The sequence below is a fragment of the Urtica dioica genome, chromosome 9 (genome assembly GCF_054948205.1).
Source record: "Urtica dioica subsp. dioica isolate 48M chromosome 9, U.dioica_male_clone48M_v1_H2, whole genome shotgun sequence".
In the NCBI taxonomy this organism is placed as follows: domain Eukaryota; kingdom Viridiplantae; phylum Streptophyta; class Magnoliopsida; order Rosales; family Urticaceae; genus Urtica; species Urtica dioica.
This window is the reverse complement of record NC_142764.1, coordinates 10786186-10803487: the sequence shown is the minus strand read 5'-3', so window position 1 is coordinate 10803487 and position 17302 is coordinate 10786186. Positions and strand designations below refer to the sequence as shown.

The following is a 17302-nucleotide window of genomic DNA, read 5'->3' as shown; positions in this document are numbered from 1 at the left end:
GGTCGTCCAGAAAATAAGGAAGAGTAAGTAATTTAGTGGTGGGGTCCAAGAGAAAGAGAGAGATGTCTAGAGTTGCGTGAGCCAGTCGAAGCAAACCAAAATAAGCTAGCTTCGGAATTCGATAATGACAAATTTTAACATGTGAATAATCTATATTATATGCTTACTTTCAAACAGTCTCTCTCTCAATGGTTACCATAGTCAAAAGGCAGATAAATATTCCTCTATATATACGTACGCATATATCTCTCAATGTCCAGAAACAGCTGGCAATGGAGAGATCAAGCGAGGTGAAGAAGGGGCCGTGGACGGCGGAGGAGGACGAGAAGCTGGTGGAGTACATCGGAAGGCATGGGCACGGAAGCTGGCGAGCTCTGCCGAAACTGGCGGGGCTCAACCGCTGCGGCAAGAGCTGCCGCCTGCGGTGGACCAACTACCTGAGGCCCGACATCAAGCGAGGCAACTTCTCCCAAGATGAGCACAACCTCATCATCAACCTCCATGCCCTTCTCGGAAACAAGTAAACAAACACATACATAACTATTCATACTTGATTTTTAGAAAATATAATAGATTAGGTCATATGTTTACAGGACGTTGGTTATTTATCAAAATTTAAACCCTGATTCGTACTTGATGTCCTTGTGTGCTCAGGTGGTCGACGATTGCAGGCCATCTTCCAGGGAGAACCGACAACGAAATCAAGAACTTGTGGAATACGCACTTGAAGAAGAAGCTCTTGCAGATGGGGATCGACCCCGTCACTCACCGCCCTCTCTCTTCCAACGACGCTCTCTTCAACACAATCCTTCAACTCCTTTTGCCTCATCATCATCACAAACCCTATTATCCTCCATCTTCTTCGTCTTCCTCTTCTTCTTCTTCTTCTGCAACCACTTTATTACAAGGCCTTGACTTGAATCATCTCCTACTTCCCACCACTACTAACACTCCATATCCAATGTTTAATTATACTGATTGCCAAATTCCACCTCCAATATCACTTCCTCCTCTTCCTCCTACTCCTCCTACTACTACTACATTAATAAATGATAATCATAATAATAATAATAATAATGATCCATCACTTACTAGTAATACTACTTCCTGCTTTGATCTTCTGGACATGGACGACGACTCTGGCTACTGGAGCAATATCATGCACGAGTAAATAACTTTTCATCTTCTTACCTCCTATTTATTTTATCTTTTTACATATATATTTACTTAAATAACTCACTGACGTTTCATCTTCTTTGTTTCGCAGTTTAGTGTCTTCCCCGACATTGCCTCGTGATAATTTTATACCATAGAGTAAAGCAGCAGCACCTGTAAATGCCAAACCTATCAAATCATATATCCCTATCATATATTATATATAATGATATGCTTTTCCTTCTAGAAACTTTGACATATTAGTATTGTTGTATAGAAATAATAGATACATGTATATACGGTGTGTGTGTATGTGTGTATGCTTATGTATTGCAAATAAATTTTCAATACGTGTTTCGTGTCTACACTTTTCAAATATGCTGTCAATCTTGTAGAATTATAAGCATAATGATTTTTTGAATAATATAAATGCAAGACCGCACTACTAGAATAATACCAATCAACTCCACTTTAACAGGGACATCAATGATTTTAAATGTTTTAGCCTCGCTTTTTTAGGGTAGATTCAATTTCTATGTGTGAAATTGTACAAAATTCATCAAATATATGCGTTAAATAATCAAATTTTTAAACCTATGTGTATTTTACATAAAATCCTTAGCTTGTTGCGCCGCAAATCACCGCATGAATGAACTTATTTTAATCAATATAAAATTTATTTATGAAAAAGTTATATAATCTCTAAAAGGAAATAAAATGTGGGTTGCGGTGACCTGTTTATGAATCTAGTGACTTGTTGAGGGCTATTTAAATAATTTTTTTAAAAGACAACAACTCCAAAATGAGTCGGTATTTCCAATTTTTAAAAAAGATAATGCATGTTACGGTGACCTGCTATGGGGTGCTCTGGGTTGTGGTCCTGCTTCGAGCTGGGGCAGCGTGCGGTGACTCGTTCCGGGCTGATGTGACTTAAGGATATTTACATAAAAAAAGCACATTTTCATTAATTTAACATATAATACATATTGTTGAATTTTGTGTAATTTTGCAAATACAAACTGAAATTAGCGTGACTCGCATGTAAGGATTTAAATACCGTTACCGTTACTGTTGAGATCGCACGGCGAACGACGTGTACATCACTTCTAGCAAATGCGCTTATCACCGTGCCTATAGCATCACTTGCCATACCAGTGACGCCACATTATTTATTTATCTTTTCAATATTTTAAAAGTCGTTATAACTCAAATTTCCATGCACAAACAGCAGTAACTAAATAGCAATATAAACATCACCAACCGAATTCAGTTTTCCAACACTTTACATATAGTTACAAGAATCACACTAGCTATATCTTCTTATACATAAAATTCTATATGATATCACTATCACGCGCGTCTACCAATTCCATCTTAGATGAGTCGACATATTCTACACGCCATTCATCAACACCCTTTGATCGCAAGTCCTCAATTTGAACCTTTTTTTTTTTAAAAAAAGACCTTAATTTGAACTTAAATTAAGAATTATATATTTCTAGCGAGACACTTATAAAGATATGTAACTCTTTATACTTTCATACGTTTTTAGATAAACAGATACACAAGTCTTTCTTCATGGGCATGGCAAGCACGCTTCGTAAAGTGTATTCGCCCTACGTAAGAGTATCTGTAGATATTAAGATACATAGTTACATAAATTATGACTTATATGTAAATACTTAAAAAAAAACAAAAACGTATTAGGTGGGACTTTACCGAGATGATTTAGTAAGTAGCATCATCTTCCTTGGAGAAATTACAAAAATAACACTTATAATATCTCAAAATAACTGCTATTTCCTTTCAGAAATAGCTGCTTTTCAAACGGTAAGCAATGATTTTCATTCAAAATTAAATTGTAAACAATAAATAATAAATACAGCTAAATAGAAAGTAAATGCTTGCTTAAAAGAAGCTATTTTGTAATAAAAGTCTTGATCATACCATTTTCACTATAAAATACAAAGACACGGCTAAAGCAATTTCCACATTATCCTTTGGACCAATTGCCATTAGTGCCAATCCAAACGATATACGGCTTAGTAACCTATCTCTAGAATAGCAGACCCACGTTGTGCACGGGTGGCCCAGGCCACCAAACTTTTGGTAAATTTACATAAATACCTCATTTCAATATGATCATTTTTAAAGGACAAGACACGGCGGATATGGAAGTCGAGGATGGGGTCCCGGGCGACAAGACCTCGTCCCCCACGGCGGCGGCGAGCTCTGAGCCCAGGACTGAGATAGGGGAGGAGATTAAAGAAACCCAGCCGAGAGAAAAGGGGAAATCCCACCTCTGTGGAAGCGACACAGGCCCCGTCGACGGGAAGATTCCGATGAAGGAGAAGCCACAACCGAGGGCGGCGGGGCAAAGAAAACGACCGGGACCCGGACTGGCGGAGCGAGCGTCGCGGGCGAGGGGGAAGGCTACGACGGCGAGGGGCAAGGCGACGACGGCGAGGGGCAAGGCGACGACGGCGAGTGGGCCCACATGCGAGGCGTCTGACCCAGGACCGTTGGAGACTGGGTCCCCTTTCCCGATTCGACGCAGCAACATTCGCACCAGCCCAAATCCAGGAGAAGACCAACCCTCTTTCGTGGGATGGGCAGAGAAGGACACTGTGGAGCTGCAGGGTTCTGGAGGAAAAAAAGGAAAAGGGCAAAAAGATGAGGGCAAAGTGGTTGGCGTGGGGAACGAGGTTGCTGAAGCCTCTCTTTTAGTCAATACTGCTGAGGGTTTTAAGGAAGGACTCTCTCCCAAGCATGGGATACCTCAACGGGTGGGACCCGCTTGTACCTTCTCCTCCAGGGCTGAGGTGGCGAGAGAGGTTAAAGTTGGGCCACCCTTTCCCGTGGGGCAGACCAGGAGAGGGAATGGGCTTCTGGAAGGCCCTGTCGATGCTGGGCCCAATTTTGTCCCTCCACTTCAAGTTAGGCTTCCTGCTCATGGGCCTCGGGTGATGAAGAAACAACCCAATGCTGGGAGGCCTGCTGGCGAGACCAACGTGTGCAGTGGTGATGGAAGGGCTGGCAGACTAGGTATTTTGTCTAACGAGCAGGGAAAAGATGGAGCAGGGAAAAGATTGTCTAACGAGCACCTTAGAGTGGGCAAGGTCAAGAGGATGGCGCGGCTTTTCGAGGCTAGTGGTGAGGTGGAGCTCGGTCCTGAGGGTCCCACCTTTGGGCATGATAGGCAATTGGGCAAGAGGAAGCTCCCTTCTCTGGATAAGGGGCCAGAAATGAGTCTGCTCTTAGCAGGTCCAGGTGGAGATGATCACGAGTTAGAGAGCGACCGGGGCAAATCGGGAAACCTGAAGAAAATGGCGCGCCTCTTAGGGAGTCTCCCGCCTGGGACCTCAAGCTCTCACTCTCATGCCTCGACGGACTCTTTGAATTTGGTGCGCATGTCTAAACCAGGTGGCGGAGAGATTAGCGAGGGGATTCTCTTCTCTGAGACCAGGTCGGGGCCTCCCTCGACTACCCTGACGAGCCAGGTTAGTTTCCCTTGCCCTAACACTCTTGATATAGGGGATAGAGACTTACTTTCTGCTACACATGACCTAGAGACGAGAGGTTTATTTTCTGTTACTCGCGCTTTGGAAGTTTCTAGTTCACTAGATTCGACCTTAGTTGTTTCTAATGAGAGAGCGGCGCCCCTCGAGAGCGAGGGCCGCCGAACGCGATGATAGGCGTTATTTGGAACGTCCAGGGGTTAGGTAACCCCAGGACGAGGTCAGCCCTCCTTGCCCACGTCCGTGATCATAGTCCCGATTTTGTTTTTCTTTCGGAGACTAGACTACGGCGCGAGGGGGCTGAAAGGGCGAGAGTGTTGCTGGGTTTTGATGGTTGTATGACGGTGGACTGTCTTAGTAGGAGTGGAGGCTTGATGTTACTTTGGAAAGAGCCGGTGAGATTCCTACTCGGACGTTTTCGAGATATCACATCGAGGGAGATTTGGTTAACGAGTTAGGCGAGAGTTGGAGATTTGCGGGGATCTACGGAGATCCAGTGAGCACCCAGAGGAGACATACCTGGGAGCTTATTCGTCGCCTCCGGAGCTCTTTCACGGGCCCTTGGTTAGTTGGGGGCGACATGAACGAAGTTGCCTCCAACTCTGAGATTAGAGGAGGTAGAGACAGAGGTCCCGGCCAATTATCGGCTTTCAGAGAGATGATTTCGGATTGCGACATCCATGACTTAGGTTTCGAGGGAGACCCATTCACCTGGCGCAGAGGAAGTATTGAGGAGCGCCTGGATAGATGCCTTGCTAGCCACGAGTGGAGCGATCTCTTCCCCTCGGCCACTGTTCGACACTTGAGGTTCTTTAGATCGGACCATAGACCTCTTCTTCTGCTTACGACGGGTTTCAGAGATCGCCGGCGGAGCAGGAGGCCGAGGCGTTTCTTCTTTGAGGAGTCTTGGATAGGTGAGCCTGAGTGTGACGAGCGGATTCGTAGAGCTTGGGGGACGGGCCAGAGTGGTGATCCGAGTCCGAGCTTAGCTGATGCGATCTGTCAGTGCAGACGGAGCCTCTCCCGCTGGGGCGGCGAAAGGAACAGAGAGATCAGAGATAGGATTGAGAAGCAGAAGAAGATCGTTGAGCTTGCGGGTCGATCGAGCCCGGATTTCTGCATGGAGTCCTTCAGACGGGAGGAGAGACAGCTTGACGCCTTAGTTCAGAAGGAGGAGCAGTACTGGAGACAGAGGAGCAGAGTGTCCTGGATGCGGTGCGGGGATAAGAACATGAAGCTCTTTCACCGCAAGGCTTCAGCTAGGAAGAAGAGGAACGCTATCAGAGGACTGGTGGACGATTGCGGGGATTGGCACAGTGGAGATACTGAGATAGAGAGGATCGTCTCTGGTTACTTTGGAGACATTTTCTCTTCAGCGAGGCCTTCTACGCAGAGAATCGAGTTAGTTTCTGCGGGCGTTCAGCATAGGATCTCGGAGGCTTTGAACGCCGAGTTGGAGCGCCCTTTTGAGCCAGGGGAGGTGAAAAATGCGCTTTTCTCGATGGATGCAATCAAGGCCCCGGGAAGTGACGGCTTTCCCGCGATCTTCTACCAGAGATATTGGGACGTAGTAGGCGAATCGGTCTTGAAGACCTGCCTTGGGATTCTTAACGACGGGGACGAGGTGACCACCATTAATGATACTGTGGTCACCCTTATCCCCAAAGTCGAGGACCCGAGACGGGTCAGTGACTTCAGACCGATCAGCCTGTGCAATGTGATCTATAAGATAGTGGCCAAATTCTTGGTCAACCGTCTTAAGACTACTATGCACGATGCTATCTCTGAGTCCCAGAGCGCTTTCGTTGGTGGTAGACTGATCTTCGATAATGTCATGGTTGGTTTCGAGGCTCTCCACACGATGAAGCGGAAACGCTTCGGAAATGGAAAGTGTGCGTCTCTCAAGCTTGACATGGCGAAGGCCTTCGACAGGGTTGAGTGGGCCTACCTGGAGTCGATGATGTTGAGATTGGGATACAGCACGCGGTGGGTTCACCTTATCATGAGATGCGTTACCTCAGTCAGATTCGCTTTCAACATCAACGGTTCCATCCGAGGCAGTGTGACTCCCTTCAGAGGCCTCCGCCAGGGGGACCCTCTCTCTCCTTTCCTTTTCCTCTTCTGCTCTGAGGGTCTCTCGAGCCTCTTTCGTGCGAGCGAGGATTCTGGAGCGATTTCTGGAGTCCGGTTCCGAGACCTTCATGTGTCTCACCTTCTCTTCGTGGATGATAGCTTGGTTTTCTGCCGAGCGACACCTGAAGAGTGTGAGAGGATTACAGACATTTTACGGACTTACTCTGAGGCCTCGGGCCAGATGGTGAACTTTCAAAAGTCCGATGTTTGTTTTGGTACAGAGGTTAGCGATGAGGAGGGTGAGGTTCTGGCTCAGATCCTAGGTGTTAGGAAGACGGACTGCCTTAAGCGATACCTGGGTCTCCCCGCGTTCACTGGTCGGAAGAAGGCGGAGCTTTTTGGGTTTGTAAGAGACCGCGTTTGGGCTAAGATTAAGAGTTGGAATGGCCTTTCCCTCTCGCAGGCTGGCAGAGAGGTCCTCATTAAATCCGTCCTTCAGTCGATCCCCAGTTACGTGGCCTCGTGCCACAAGATCCCGCTGTGTTTGATTACAGACATCCACTCGGCGATCGCCAGATTCTGGTGGGGGGGTGGAACAGCGATGAAGAAGATCCACTGGTGTAAGTGGGAGGACCTCACGCGACACAAGTCAGAGGGCGGGATGGGCTTCAGAGATCTGGAGAAGTCCAACCAGGCCCTTCTGGCTAAGAGTGTCTGGAGGCTTCTCAGGAGACCGGATAGTCTGGTAGGACGAGTCTATAGACAGAGCTACTTCCCCGACGGTGATATTATGACGGCTCTCCCTGGTTCGTGTAGCTCTTCCATATGGCGCAGTCTTCTTTGGGGACGTGAGATCATTCAGTCCGGTTCGAGATGGAGGATCGGAGACGGGGAGTCTGTGTTGGTCATGGGCGACAGTTGGATTCCGAGAGACAGACCGGCCACCTGGATTGACCCCCCTTGGATTCCCCCCGATATGCGGGTAGCTGAGCTTATGAGACTCGACGGTAGCTGGGACGCTGATCTTATCACAGCGATGTTCGGGGAGGAGGACGCTGCGGCGATCCTGAGCATTCCGTGTGGGGGTGAGGGCATTCCTGACGTGCGACGCTGGCATTTCACCGAGAACGGAGAGTACTCCGTCAAGAGTGGCTTCCGTGTCGCGATGGAGAGAGCCAGTACTCCGGTCGCCAGTTCTTCAGACCCGACGGCGATGGAGAAGTGGTGGACGAAGTTCTGGCAGCTGAGAGCTCCTCCTAAGGTGAAACTCTTCTGTTGGCGAGTCTGTTTAGGCCAGATCCCGGCCAGAGCAGTCTTAGCCAAGAAGAGGATCACCTCTGACGACAGCTGCCCTGTCTGTCAGGAGGCGAGAGAGACTGTTTTCCACACTTTTTGGGGTTGCAGGTGGAGCAGGAGAGTCTGGAAAGAGGTGGGCTTCGGCCACATTCTTCCGCCTTTCAGAGACGGCGATGCTTTCGACGCTATCCTCAGAGCGACGGAGACCCTTGAGGTTCGTTTTCATGAGCTTTTCATTACCATTATTTGGGAACTTTGGAACCACAGGAACAATGTCTTGGCCGGGAGATCAGCTTGGAGCCAGCCACAGCTAGTCCAGTGGACGGTGAGCTTCCTCGAGGAGTACAGAGCGGCTACGGTTGGGGAGACTCCGACGAGCACGAGGGTGACTACGACCCCCAGATGGACCCCCCCTAGTGACGGGACCCTCTCGATTAACGTCGACGCGGCACTCGCTCGCGACCGTGGAGGCTTCGGTGTCGGTTGTATAGTTCGAGACCACACCGGAGAGGTGATCGCCTCGCAAACGTTTTTCCTGGCTAGGGGGTTCTCCCCCCCAGCTTGCGGAAGCGTATGCTGTCCTCCAGGGCATAGAGCTAGTTCGCAGCGTCGGCGGCAGGAGAGCGAAGATCCAGTCTGACTGCTTGGGGGGTGGTGAGAATGATCGATGAGGGTGTGACGCCTGCGACAGAGCTTGGGACGATCCTGCAATGCATCTTCAGAGAGGTGAGGGAGCTTGAGGTTTTTCGCATTATGCATATTTCTCGTCTTTGTAATGTTGCTGCGCATAATCTAGCGCGCTACGCGGTTAACCATCACTCGTCCTCGACCTGGCTGGGTTTAGTCCCGCCTTGTTCGGAAGAGGCCATTAAAGCCGATGATCGTGAGTTGAGGTCCCGCGCGGTCTCCTAGGGCCTTGTTTGTTTGAGTTTTTCTGTTTTCTTTCCGTTGGTTTCTTTTCACTCTTATCTTTGTAACCACGGTATTCCATAGCTACCTCATTTGTTTTTATTTTAAAATAATTTTGCCTATATTTTTAATGAAATTGTAAACTACTAATAAATCCGATATGTAAAATTCTAATAAATTATCATTAAAATTTATTGTTCTGTTTATAATCTCGAAATCTTCATAATTTGGAGTCAGTTTTTTTTTTTTTTTAGAAGTTATTAAATCTATAATATGAAATATGTCTTGGTGAATAGTTTGAGTGGAATGAAAGCAGGGCACTCCACACTCCCCTAGATCAGTGCTTCTCCATTTGGAATTCTCCGTTCCCAATTCAATTCATTCCTTTTTATTATATGCAGAATCGTATAGCAGTCATAAACAAAGTGGGAAGTTGATACAAAAAAAACGTAATCCTTTGAGACAACAAACCCGTACTGAATCAAGTCCTTCATACACACCACATTATTTCTTGGGTTCAAGATACATGAAAGTTTCAGATTATTGAAACAAAACTAACGCAAGACCATAGGGAACTATGCAGAAAACCTGTGTCGGTCATGCGGAGTGGAATAATCAGTTGCCGGGCCAGAGGGAATTATTCCGAACGGGTTTATTGAAGGATGGCTTCCGTAATAATGTCGCTTTATGTGTGCCATGTTCACCGAGCTTCCCATTCCCGGAGCTTGGTACACGTCCTTTGTGTAGTTGAACAAATTCGGGTATTCGCGAACCAGTTTCTTGTTGCATTTGAAATGGACTGCATAGACCTGTGATCAGATCCAAACAACACGCAAGTTCACTTTTGTTGACAAACACTATAGGGAATGCCAGATTAAATGGTTTTTTTGAGTTGAGATTAGTAAAAAGATCAGTACCTCGTCGAATCTTATTAGAGTTACAAACAGTCGGACATCTGCTTCGGTCAGAGTGTTCCCACACATGTACCGTTGCGTGCCGAGTATAGCCTCGCACATGTCCAGGGCTTCGTATAGCTTTTTCACAGCCTGCGCTATGATCGAGAAAAATAAATACCAATGGACTCGGTTAAAGAACATTGCCACTGTCACATAATAAAACAATGGGAGTTACCTCATCGTACGGTTCTTGCTTCCTTGCAAACCCACACTTATAGACGCCGTTATTAATAGCATCGTAGACCCATTCATTAGTTTCGTCAACTTTCGCTCGCAAATCCGCAGGGTACAAGTCCAAATCTGGATTCTCCGCTATACCATTGAAATCAGAATTGAACATCCGTATAATCTCCGAACTCTCATTGTTGACAATCGTCTTCAGCTTTTTATCCCACAGAACCTGCCCAAGAGCAAACGTTACATATATACAATAACTTAAAATTCTTGAATAATTACTCAAATCAGATATTGAGGATCGTGTACCGGGACAGTGTATTTTCCTGTGTAATTTGTACTTGCGAGCTCGTAAAGTTCTCTGATGTTTCTCACTTCATTCAAATGATCAGGTTCGGCCCCGGGTTCTTCCGTATCCGAAGTTGGGAACACCCAACCCATATGCTCGTCGCTCTCCTTGGTTCTCTCCCATATCGGCTTAACTGACTAAACGAACAACAATCGAAATTCAAAAACGCAAAATCAAGGTCTTCTTAACCTCAATACACAATCAAAACATACCGTGAAGCTGATGGCTTTTTCAAGACCCTTTAACTTCAAGTACGCGAGGCATCTCGAAGCCCAAGGACAGGCATAAGAAATGTAAAGATGGTATCTTCCGGATTCAGGTGGGAATTGGGACTCGTGTTCTCGAGAAACGAAGTTACGGAATGTAGAGGCGGTTCTTGCGAAAGCACCAGATACTGACATCTCATCCAAAGCAGATCGTGCCATTTGAATTGATTGCTTAACAAACAAACAAAAAAAAAACCGTCATTTTCAGAAATTAGTCATAGCTTAGGTATGTGTAGATATAATCCCCCTCCATTTCTTGAACTCAGCAATAATCGTAGCTCTACAACAGAATCAACCAAATGAACAATACTTCTAGAGTCTATACAAAACAACTTGTTTCTATGTTAAACGATATTACAGTATTTTCTATATTATTTTTACCGAAATTAGATCAAGAGAAATACTAAAAACTAAAACAAACACAAGCGTCTGCCTGTAAATCTGTAATCTCAATTTATATATTCGAGAGTGATCAAGAGTTTCTGACAAAAAATCTTCAGCTGAAACTGAAATTAAAGCAATCGTATGTTTATTCGATTTTCTCGCTATGTTATGTATTATTGAAATTATTACGGTTGACAGCTACAGATATATAACAAACTGAAACCCAGATAACTACAGAGGAAACTTTAGCTAACAAATATGGGATTTTATTGAAATTGAATATCATAAGCGAAGGAGCTACCAAAAAAAAAAAAAAAAAGATACCTTGGGGAAGGAAGGTTTGCAAGAGAGAGTTGAAAATAGGTTCCGGTTAGTGAGTCCAAGTAGAGCAAAAGATTGATTGGAAGAGAATGTCAACATTGCTTTCTATTGCACACCTCATTATTACACTATTATATATAATTTTAAATACCGCACTTGCTTGCTTGGAAGTTAGTCAATGTTAGCTTTAAAAAAAAAAAAAAAAAAAGTTGGTGAATGTTTATTTATCCCATCTTTTGTTTGTCACAAAAAATAATTAAATGTAAAGTACTTTTTAGACTGGATTTATTTTTTGTTGTTTTTTTTATTATTAGTGTTGATATCTGAAAATAGATACAACAATTGTCTCGACGGATGCACAAAAACTATTACTGATTCGGTATAATTACAAATGCATAGACTGGATTGTTCTTATATTAGACGAACCTCAATATAAAAAGTACAAATTACAAATGGGTTTAAGTACAAGTGAAAATAAAGATGACAAAAGTTATACGAGGTTAGTCTGTTATGCCAACGAGTTTCCAGCCACTTATGGTAAGGGTTTTGTGCTTTTTATAGGTGGGGATCAGGTGTGGATGTGGGTTAATCAGTCTCCACGTCCTAATTGATTATTTAATAACTGTTGAGATCATGTGGTTAACTGTTCAGATAACTAATTGTGGGTTATCTAGACGGTTATTAGTGCTTACGTGGTCATTGCAAGCTTTAATTCGATTAGTATATATCATACGGAGTGCTTCTCCGATATTTTTTGTTTTGCTGGTCGGTTGTCGGAGCTTAGCTTATGATCCCAATCATTCGTCACTTTTCTTACACCTCGAACATTATCATGCTCCATGTTTTACGTCTATTCAATGTTCTGAAATTCTGATCATAACACTGTCCTCCAGTTTCTTAGTATTTTTAAGTAGTGAAAAACTTTATTTGTATTCGGTATTTTAAACTAACACACTGAATGGCTAGGACGTTTGTCATGCATCTATGTCTAAGAAACTCGTAAAGTAATAAATTGATTTAGTGTTTTATTTTGCGTTGGCTTATGACACGTGTTGGTGTCAGCCGAGTTGTCGATTCGAATGCTCGAGTCATCATAAGGTAGTGACGTTTCTTCGTGGCGTTCTGCATTCAAGTGACGATTCGAATATGTCCATTGGATCGTATTTTTCGACGCGGATTGCTGCCAATGATCGATCTTGGCTATTTATTTTATAAAACTTCTCTTGGAAGCCTGGTTACATCTCCTCATATTCTTCGTCTATAAATATGAGAGTTTCCTTCTCATTTGGAAATTTTCTCTCGTTTTCTAATTTTCCTTTGCTGCTCGAGACGTGCTCTAGAGTCTCGTCTTCCGTTCGCCTGTTTCTTTCTCGTCTATAAGGTTAGTGCTCGCGCTTCTCTTTTCTATGTTTTATTTATTTAGGCTTGTATGATTTTCGGGAGGCTTCGTTGTGATCGATGCCAATCTTAGGAATCGTTTGTTGTTTTTTATGCAATTCATTGCTCTTAGGTTTCAATAGCAAGGAGAGACTGGTTTGGCTATTTGTTCTCCTTAGCAAAATATGCCTTTGACCTTCCTAGGTAGTAGGTTCCATATTCGCGATGAACCAGATCTTAAATTCGGTGTTTATCTGTATACCGGGGAGAGAATAGAATTTATGTGTTCCAAGAATTTTGTTTGGACGATATAGTTAGAGTGAGAACCCTATGTTTTTGTGGTTCCTTTGTGAATCGTTCCTTTTGGTTCTATCGTAGAACTAGAAGAAGGAAAAGAGAGTGATAATGGAAACTTTGGAAATAACGTTATTCATCGGCTTACTTGTAGGAAGATGTCTCTTGAGAACGATTCGTTTTTGGGATCGACAGCTGATGAGTCGCGCGACGATCGACATCTCAATGTTCTCGTCATCACATCTCGGTGTCGAGTGGAAATACTAGATCTAACTTGAGTAGAACTACTGAAGAATTGGAATCTCAACCTTGTATCGCCAGTGGTTCCCATTTTACACCTAGAAATGATGAGATTATCGAGCATCTGGATGAGAATGAGGAAGAGAAAATTCAATTGTGGTATCTCATTACCCCGAACAGCGAAAATCTACAGATTTCACTGCGAAACATATTTCTTCGTCGGTGACGGATCATTATTTAAAACGTTTTAAGAAGACTATCGAGATTGGCCACAATTTCGAACTGATTTCTCCCTCTTCAAGACAATACGCCCATCGACCTCTTCTCGGTCTGCTCGTAGATTCCTCAATCCTTAGGGTTATTGGGGATCTTCCTTTTCATCGTTTCATTCAAAAAGTTTTAAGGGGTTTGTGTCTAGCGCCGACTGAATTTGAATGTATACAAAATTTTAATCTGTATGATTATTTTTTGGCGGAAACTATATGGTCAAGACATGTCCCAATATGTCATTACTCATTTTTATAAGTTGAAGTTAAATCCTGAATGTAATGGCTGATATAATCTTACGGCAATCGAGAAATGGAATTTGATCTTAGTCTATCAACCAGCAACAAGGATTTGAAAGGGAAAATATTCTTTATTCAGCATTCTGATCTGCCAAAAAGTTGGTATTCTGTACCCTATGAATATTCTACATCCGGTGGGTATTTTTTAGTTTTATAGCTTTATCTCTTGTTTCGTTATTATGGATGAATTTTGACTTTGGTTGTATATTTCAAAATTTCTTCATTCTCGATCGGAGGTTGGCGATACTGGTCTTATTATGTCTCTTTCAAAATCCAAGAACGTATAGTCATATGTGGACTGCCAATAACTACTTGAGATAATACTGGGCTTTTCATCATGCCAACCCATATTCCTATGGTATGTGAACTTAGTTTAGGTTTTATTATAGTGTGGTTCGGTTCATATTGAACACTTATTTTATGTTCTGTAGAAATGGACAGGTTCTAATCATGTTGACTTGGCGTTCCCCAAGGGCTTTAGGATTCCGCCGGCTAAAGCTCCGAAAAAAGAGCCACCCAGCCCCCCATGGATGGAAAATCTCTAAAGAAACCTCACATTTCTCCCAAACATATGAAAGACACCGAGGATCGCAACCCTTCATCATCTGGTACTCACGCATTGACAGATCCGACCAAAGTCAGTGCTCTTGATTATCTGAACCGCGTGTTCAACTACATGATAGGCGTGTCAGATATGAATGAGGCTAAGAGCGTGTGTGAGATTTCTCAGGTTACTCGTGTAGCTCAGCTTGCCGATTGCCTTTCTCTGGTGGGTTTTAAACTTGGTAATTTGTGATATCTGATCACACTTATTTCTGAATTTATCGATTTTTTTTACAGGCTATGGCTGGTCTCTCTTATCTTGGCCTCGATCTGGTCGATGGACTTATCGATCAGGATAAACTCTTCACGGACATTAAGAAGCTCAAGGTCTCGAACAATGAGCTGAAGGCGGCGCTTAAAGCTTCCGAGGAGAAAGCCCAAGCCACCGAGCAGAAGGCAGCAGCGGCGGATTAGGCAAAGTTTAAAGTTGCGAAGGCCAAGATGCAAGAGATCATCGAGAAGGCGATTTCCGATTATAAGGAGTCGGAGGAATGTTCCACCAACCTAGCGAAATACTATTACACCGCTCGGATGGAGACCGTGGATTGCCTAAGGCCGAAGAATCCAAACTTGGATGCCAGTGATATGGAGGAGAATAAGGTTTCTCAAGAGGGGAACTAATAGAAACTGGATTCTAAATCTTTTGATCCAAAACCTCTGAACGTCGAGACTCCGATCCAGCCCTCCGACTAGCTAAAAAATTATTCTCCTCAATCCGTCAAGTAGATAGATCCAGCCTCTTCCAAACACAAAGTTTCAATATTGTCTTAAGATAGTCAATGTTGAAAACAGCATAAAAGAAGAGTAGATGGATCCGGGGGTTTCTGATCTAAGTGACTTGAGATAATGAAGATCAAGGTGGAGAATTGTTGTTATGTGATCTTATCATGTGATGACACGTGGAGAAGCTCCAAGGACTCACATGTAACGGTTTCAGTTACAGCAGTGCAGTTAAAGTCGTTTTTCTTCAGCAAAAGCAGAATTCGGCCATTGGATCTTCATGACGTGGCGTTCAAGAAAGCTGTGCTCGGTTCTTTAAATAGGTCTAGGTTTAGTGTTTTGCTGACAATGTTCATTCTTTCAGTTCATATATACTTTGTAGAGAGAGTAAGTGCTTGAGAGAAACTTGTTTAGAGAGATAAACTCGTTTTGGTTTGAAAGACTTGTAATCTGTAACTACAAAGAGATCTTTGAATCTCATCGATAGCGAAAGGAACCCCCAAGGCTGGATGTAGGAGGTTAGTGACCGAACCAGGATGAATCCGGTGTGTGTTTACCATTTTTCATTGTTTTGTTCTTAGTTCATCATTGTGTGTGTTGCTTATGGTGCAAGTTATGTCTGTCTTGGTTTGTTTTCTTTGACAGATTTAGAGAAACCCGGAAAAACATAACACCTATTTTATTTTTCTTTTATTTTGGGGAAACTTTTATAAGATTTTCAAACAATTATAGGTATTTCAAGAGCTAAAAGTGTTTTACAGGCAGTGGAGCAATTTTGGGTTGATTTGAAGACTTTTCAAATGAGTTAGAGCTAATCAAGAAACATGGTGTCTTCTTTTGCATGATGTGAGATTTTTAAGAGAATATTTTGGATTAATGCTTTCCACTATTGGATAGAGCTTCCTCTAAACTTTCCAACACATGTTTATTTACTAAAATCGAACATCGGAGCAAGAAGTTACGGTCTATTCAAAATAACTACGCAGCTTTCCAGTTTCATCGCGCTGCGATAAAACCCAGAGACAGAACGCGCTAAAACATGGCCATCAACACACCATGATGCTCAAAAATCATTACTTTTGTCAATTTTCCGATTTTTAAGTGTTTTCGATCCTAGGATTCTCATCTATGTACAAATACCTCCGAAAATCATCCAAACCCCTATATATACAATTTAGGTTTTCAAAAATACACTTTTGCTTTTATTTTAGTTTCTCTTATAGTGTTTGTCTAATTTGTAGAGCTTTTGAAGAGATAAAAAGTGTTCTTCATTGGCATCGACTCCTCCGACGAGTCTCTTGAACTCAAATCAATTCGTTCTTCTTCCTTCTTCATTTCTTTTTATTGTTAGTTTATTTTAATTTTTGTTGAACATCATTTAGTTAATATGAATTATGTTTTCCTTTCCTTTTACATCTTAATGCTTTCTATAATTATGCTCTGATGTTGATCATCATGAACATGTTGTCAATGGTGCCTACAAGAAGAGTAGTAGTCTTTGTTTATGTACATTTGATGTAATAAAGTCTCACGAAGCCTCTTGCTTGTAACTGCTGAATAATTAATAAAAGTTGAAACGATCATTCATTCTTCCTTGTCTGTTTGAAGCTTTATGATAAACTATAGTCTTTAGTCCTTAAACAAACCCAAAAACAAATGAAGAGTCAAATATAGATTTGCATGAACATCTTCATGGTTGCTTAAAACAGTATATTCACAATCTAAGGATCAAATGGCTATTGATCTCAGTATGATTTTTTAGAGAATCTATGATGTCTAGTTATGGGACATTGAGAGTTTGGAGACTCTATAGTTCTTCATAGGTATCTTCTGAAGGTACTGAATTGACCAGTGCACTTTTAGAGACAGAATAAGAACAAACTATTTAACCTCTTATGTCTCAAAGTCACTGCATATGAATTGCATCGTGCTTACCTCAATCCTGAAATGAGACATGTCATTTCATAGCTTACGTATTCTCATTTGAGAAAGTCAGAGTTCTAGATTCACTATGTGATATAGACAAGACCTTTTGGTGAAGTACTAAGTTATGAAGATGTCATGAGTAACTTTGTGAAGATCTCACAGATATGGAATTCAT

General features: G+C 42.9%; 1 protein-coding gene and 1 pseudogene across 2 annotated transcripts; one reads left to right on the top strand and one right to left on the bottom strand.

Moving 5' to 3' along the window:
• Window positions 1-254: 254 nt before the first annotated feature.
• On the top strand, window positions 255-1171 carry LOC149384905 (transcription factor MYB92 pseudogene; annotated as a pseudogene). The gene is made up of 2 exons (XR_016301334.1): window positions 255-520; window positions 655-1171. The product of XR_016301334.1 is annotated as a transcription factor MYB92 pseudogene (transcript).
• An 8137-nt stretch (window positions 1172-9308) lies between these two features.
• LOC149384904 (Glutathione S-transferase family protein) lies at window positions 9309-11520 on the bottom strand. The gene is made up of 6 exons (XM_089625143.1): window positions 11405-11520; window positions 10643-10867; window positions 10391-10567; window positions 10083-10307; window positions 9869-9997; window positions 9309-9760 (listed from the first exon to the last, which is right to left on the bottom strand). The coding sequence occupies exons 1-6, from the start codon at window positions 11498-11500 to the stop codon at window positions 9527-9529; spliced, it is 1086 nt and encodes a 361-aa protein (XP_089481269.1). The 5' UTR covers window positions 11501-11520; the 3' UTR covers window positions 9309-9526.
• Window positions 11521-17302: the final 5782 nt, after the last annotated feature.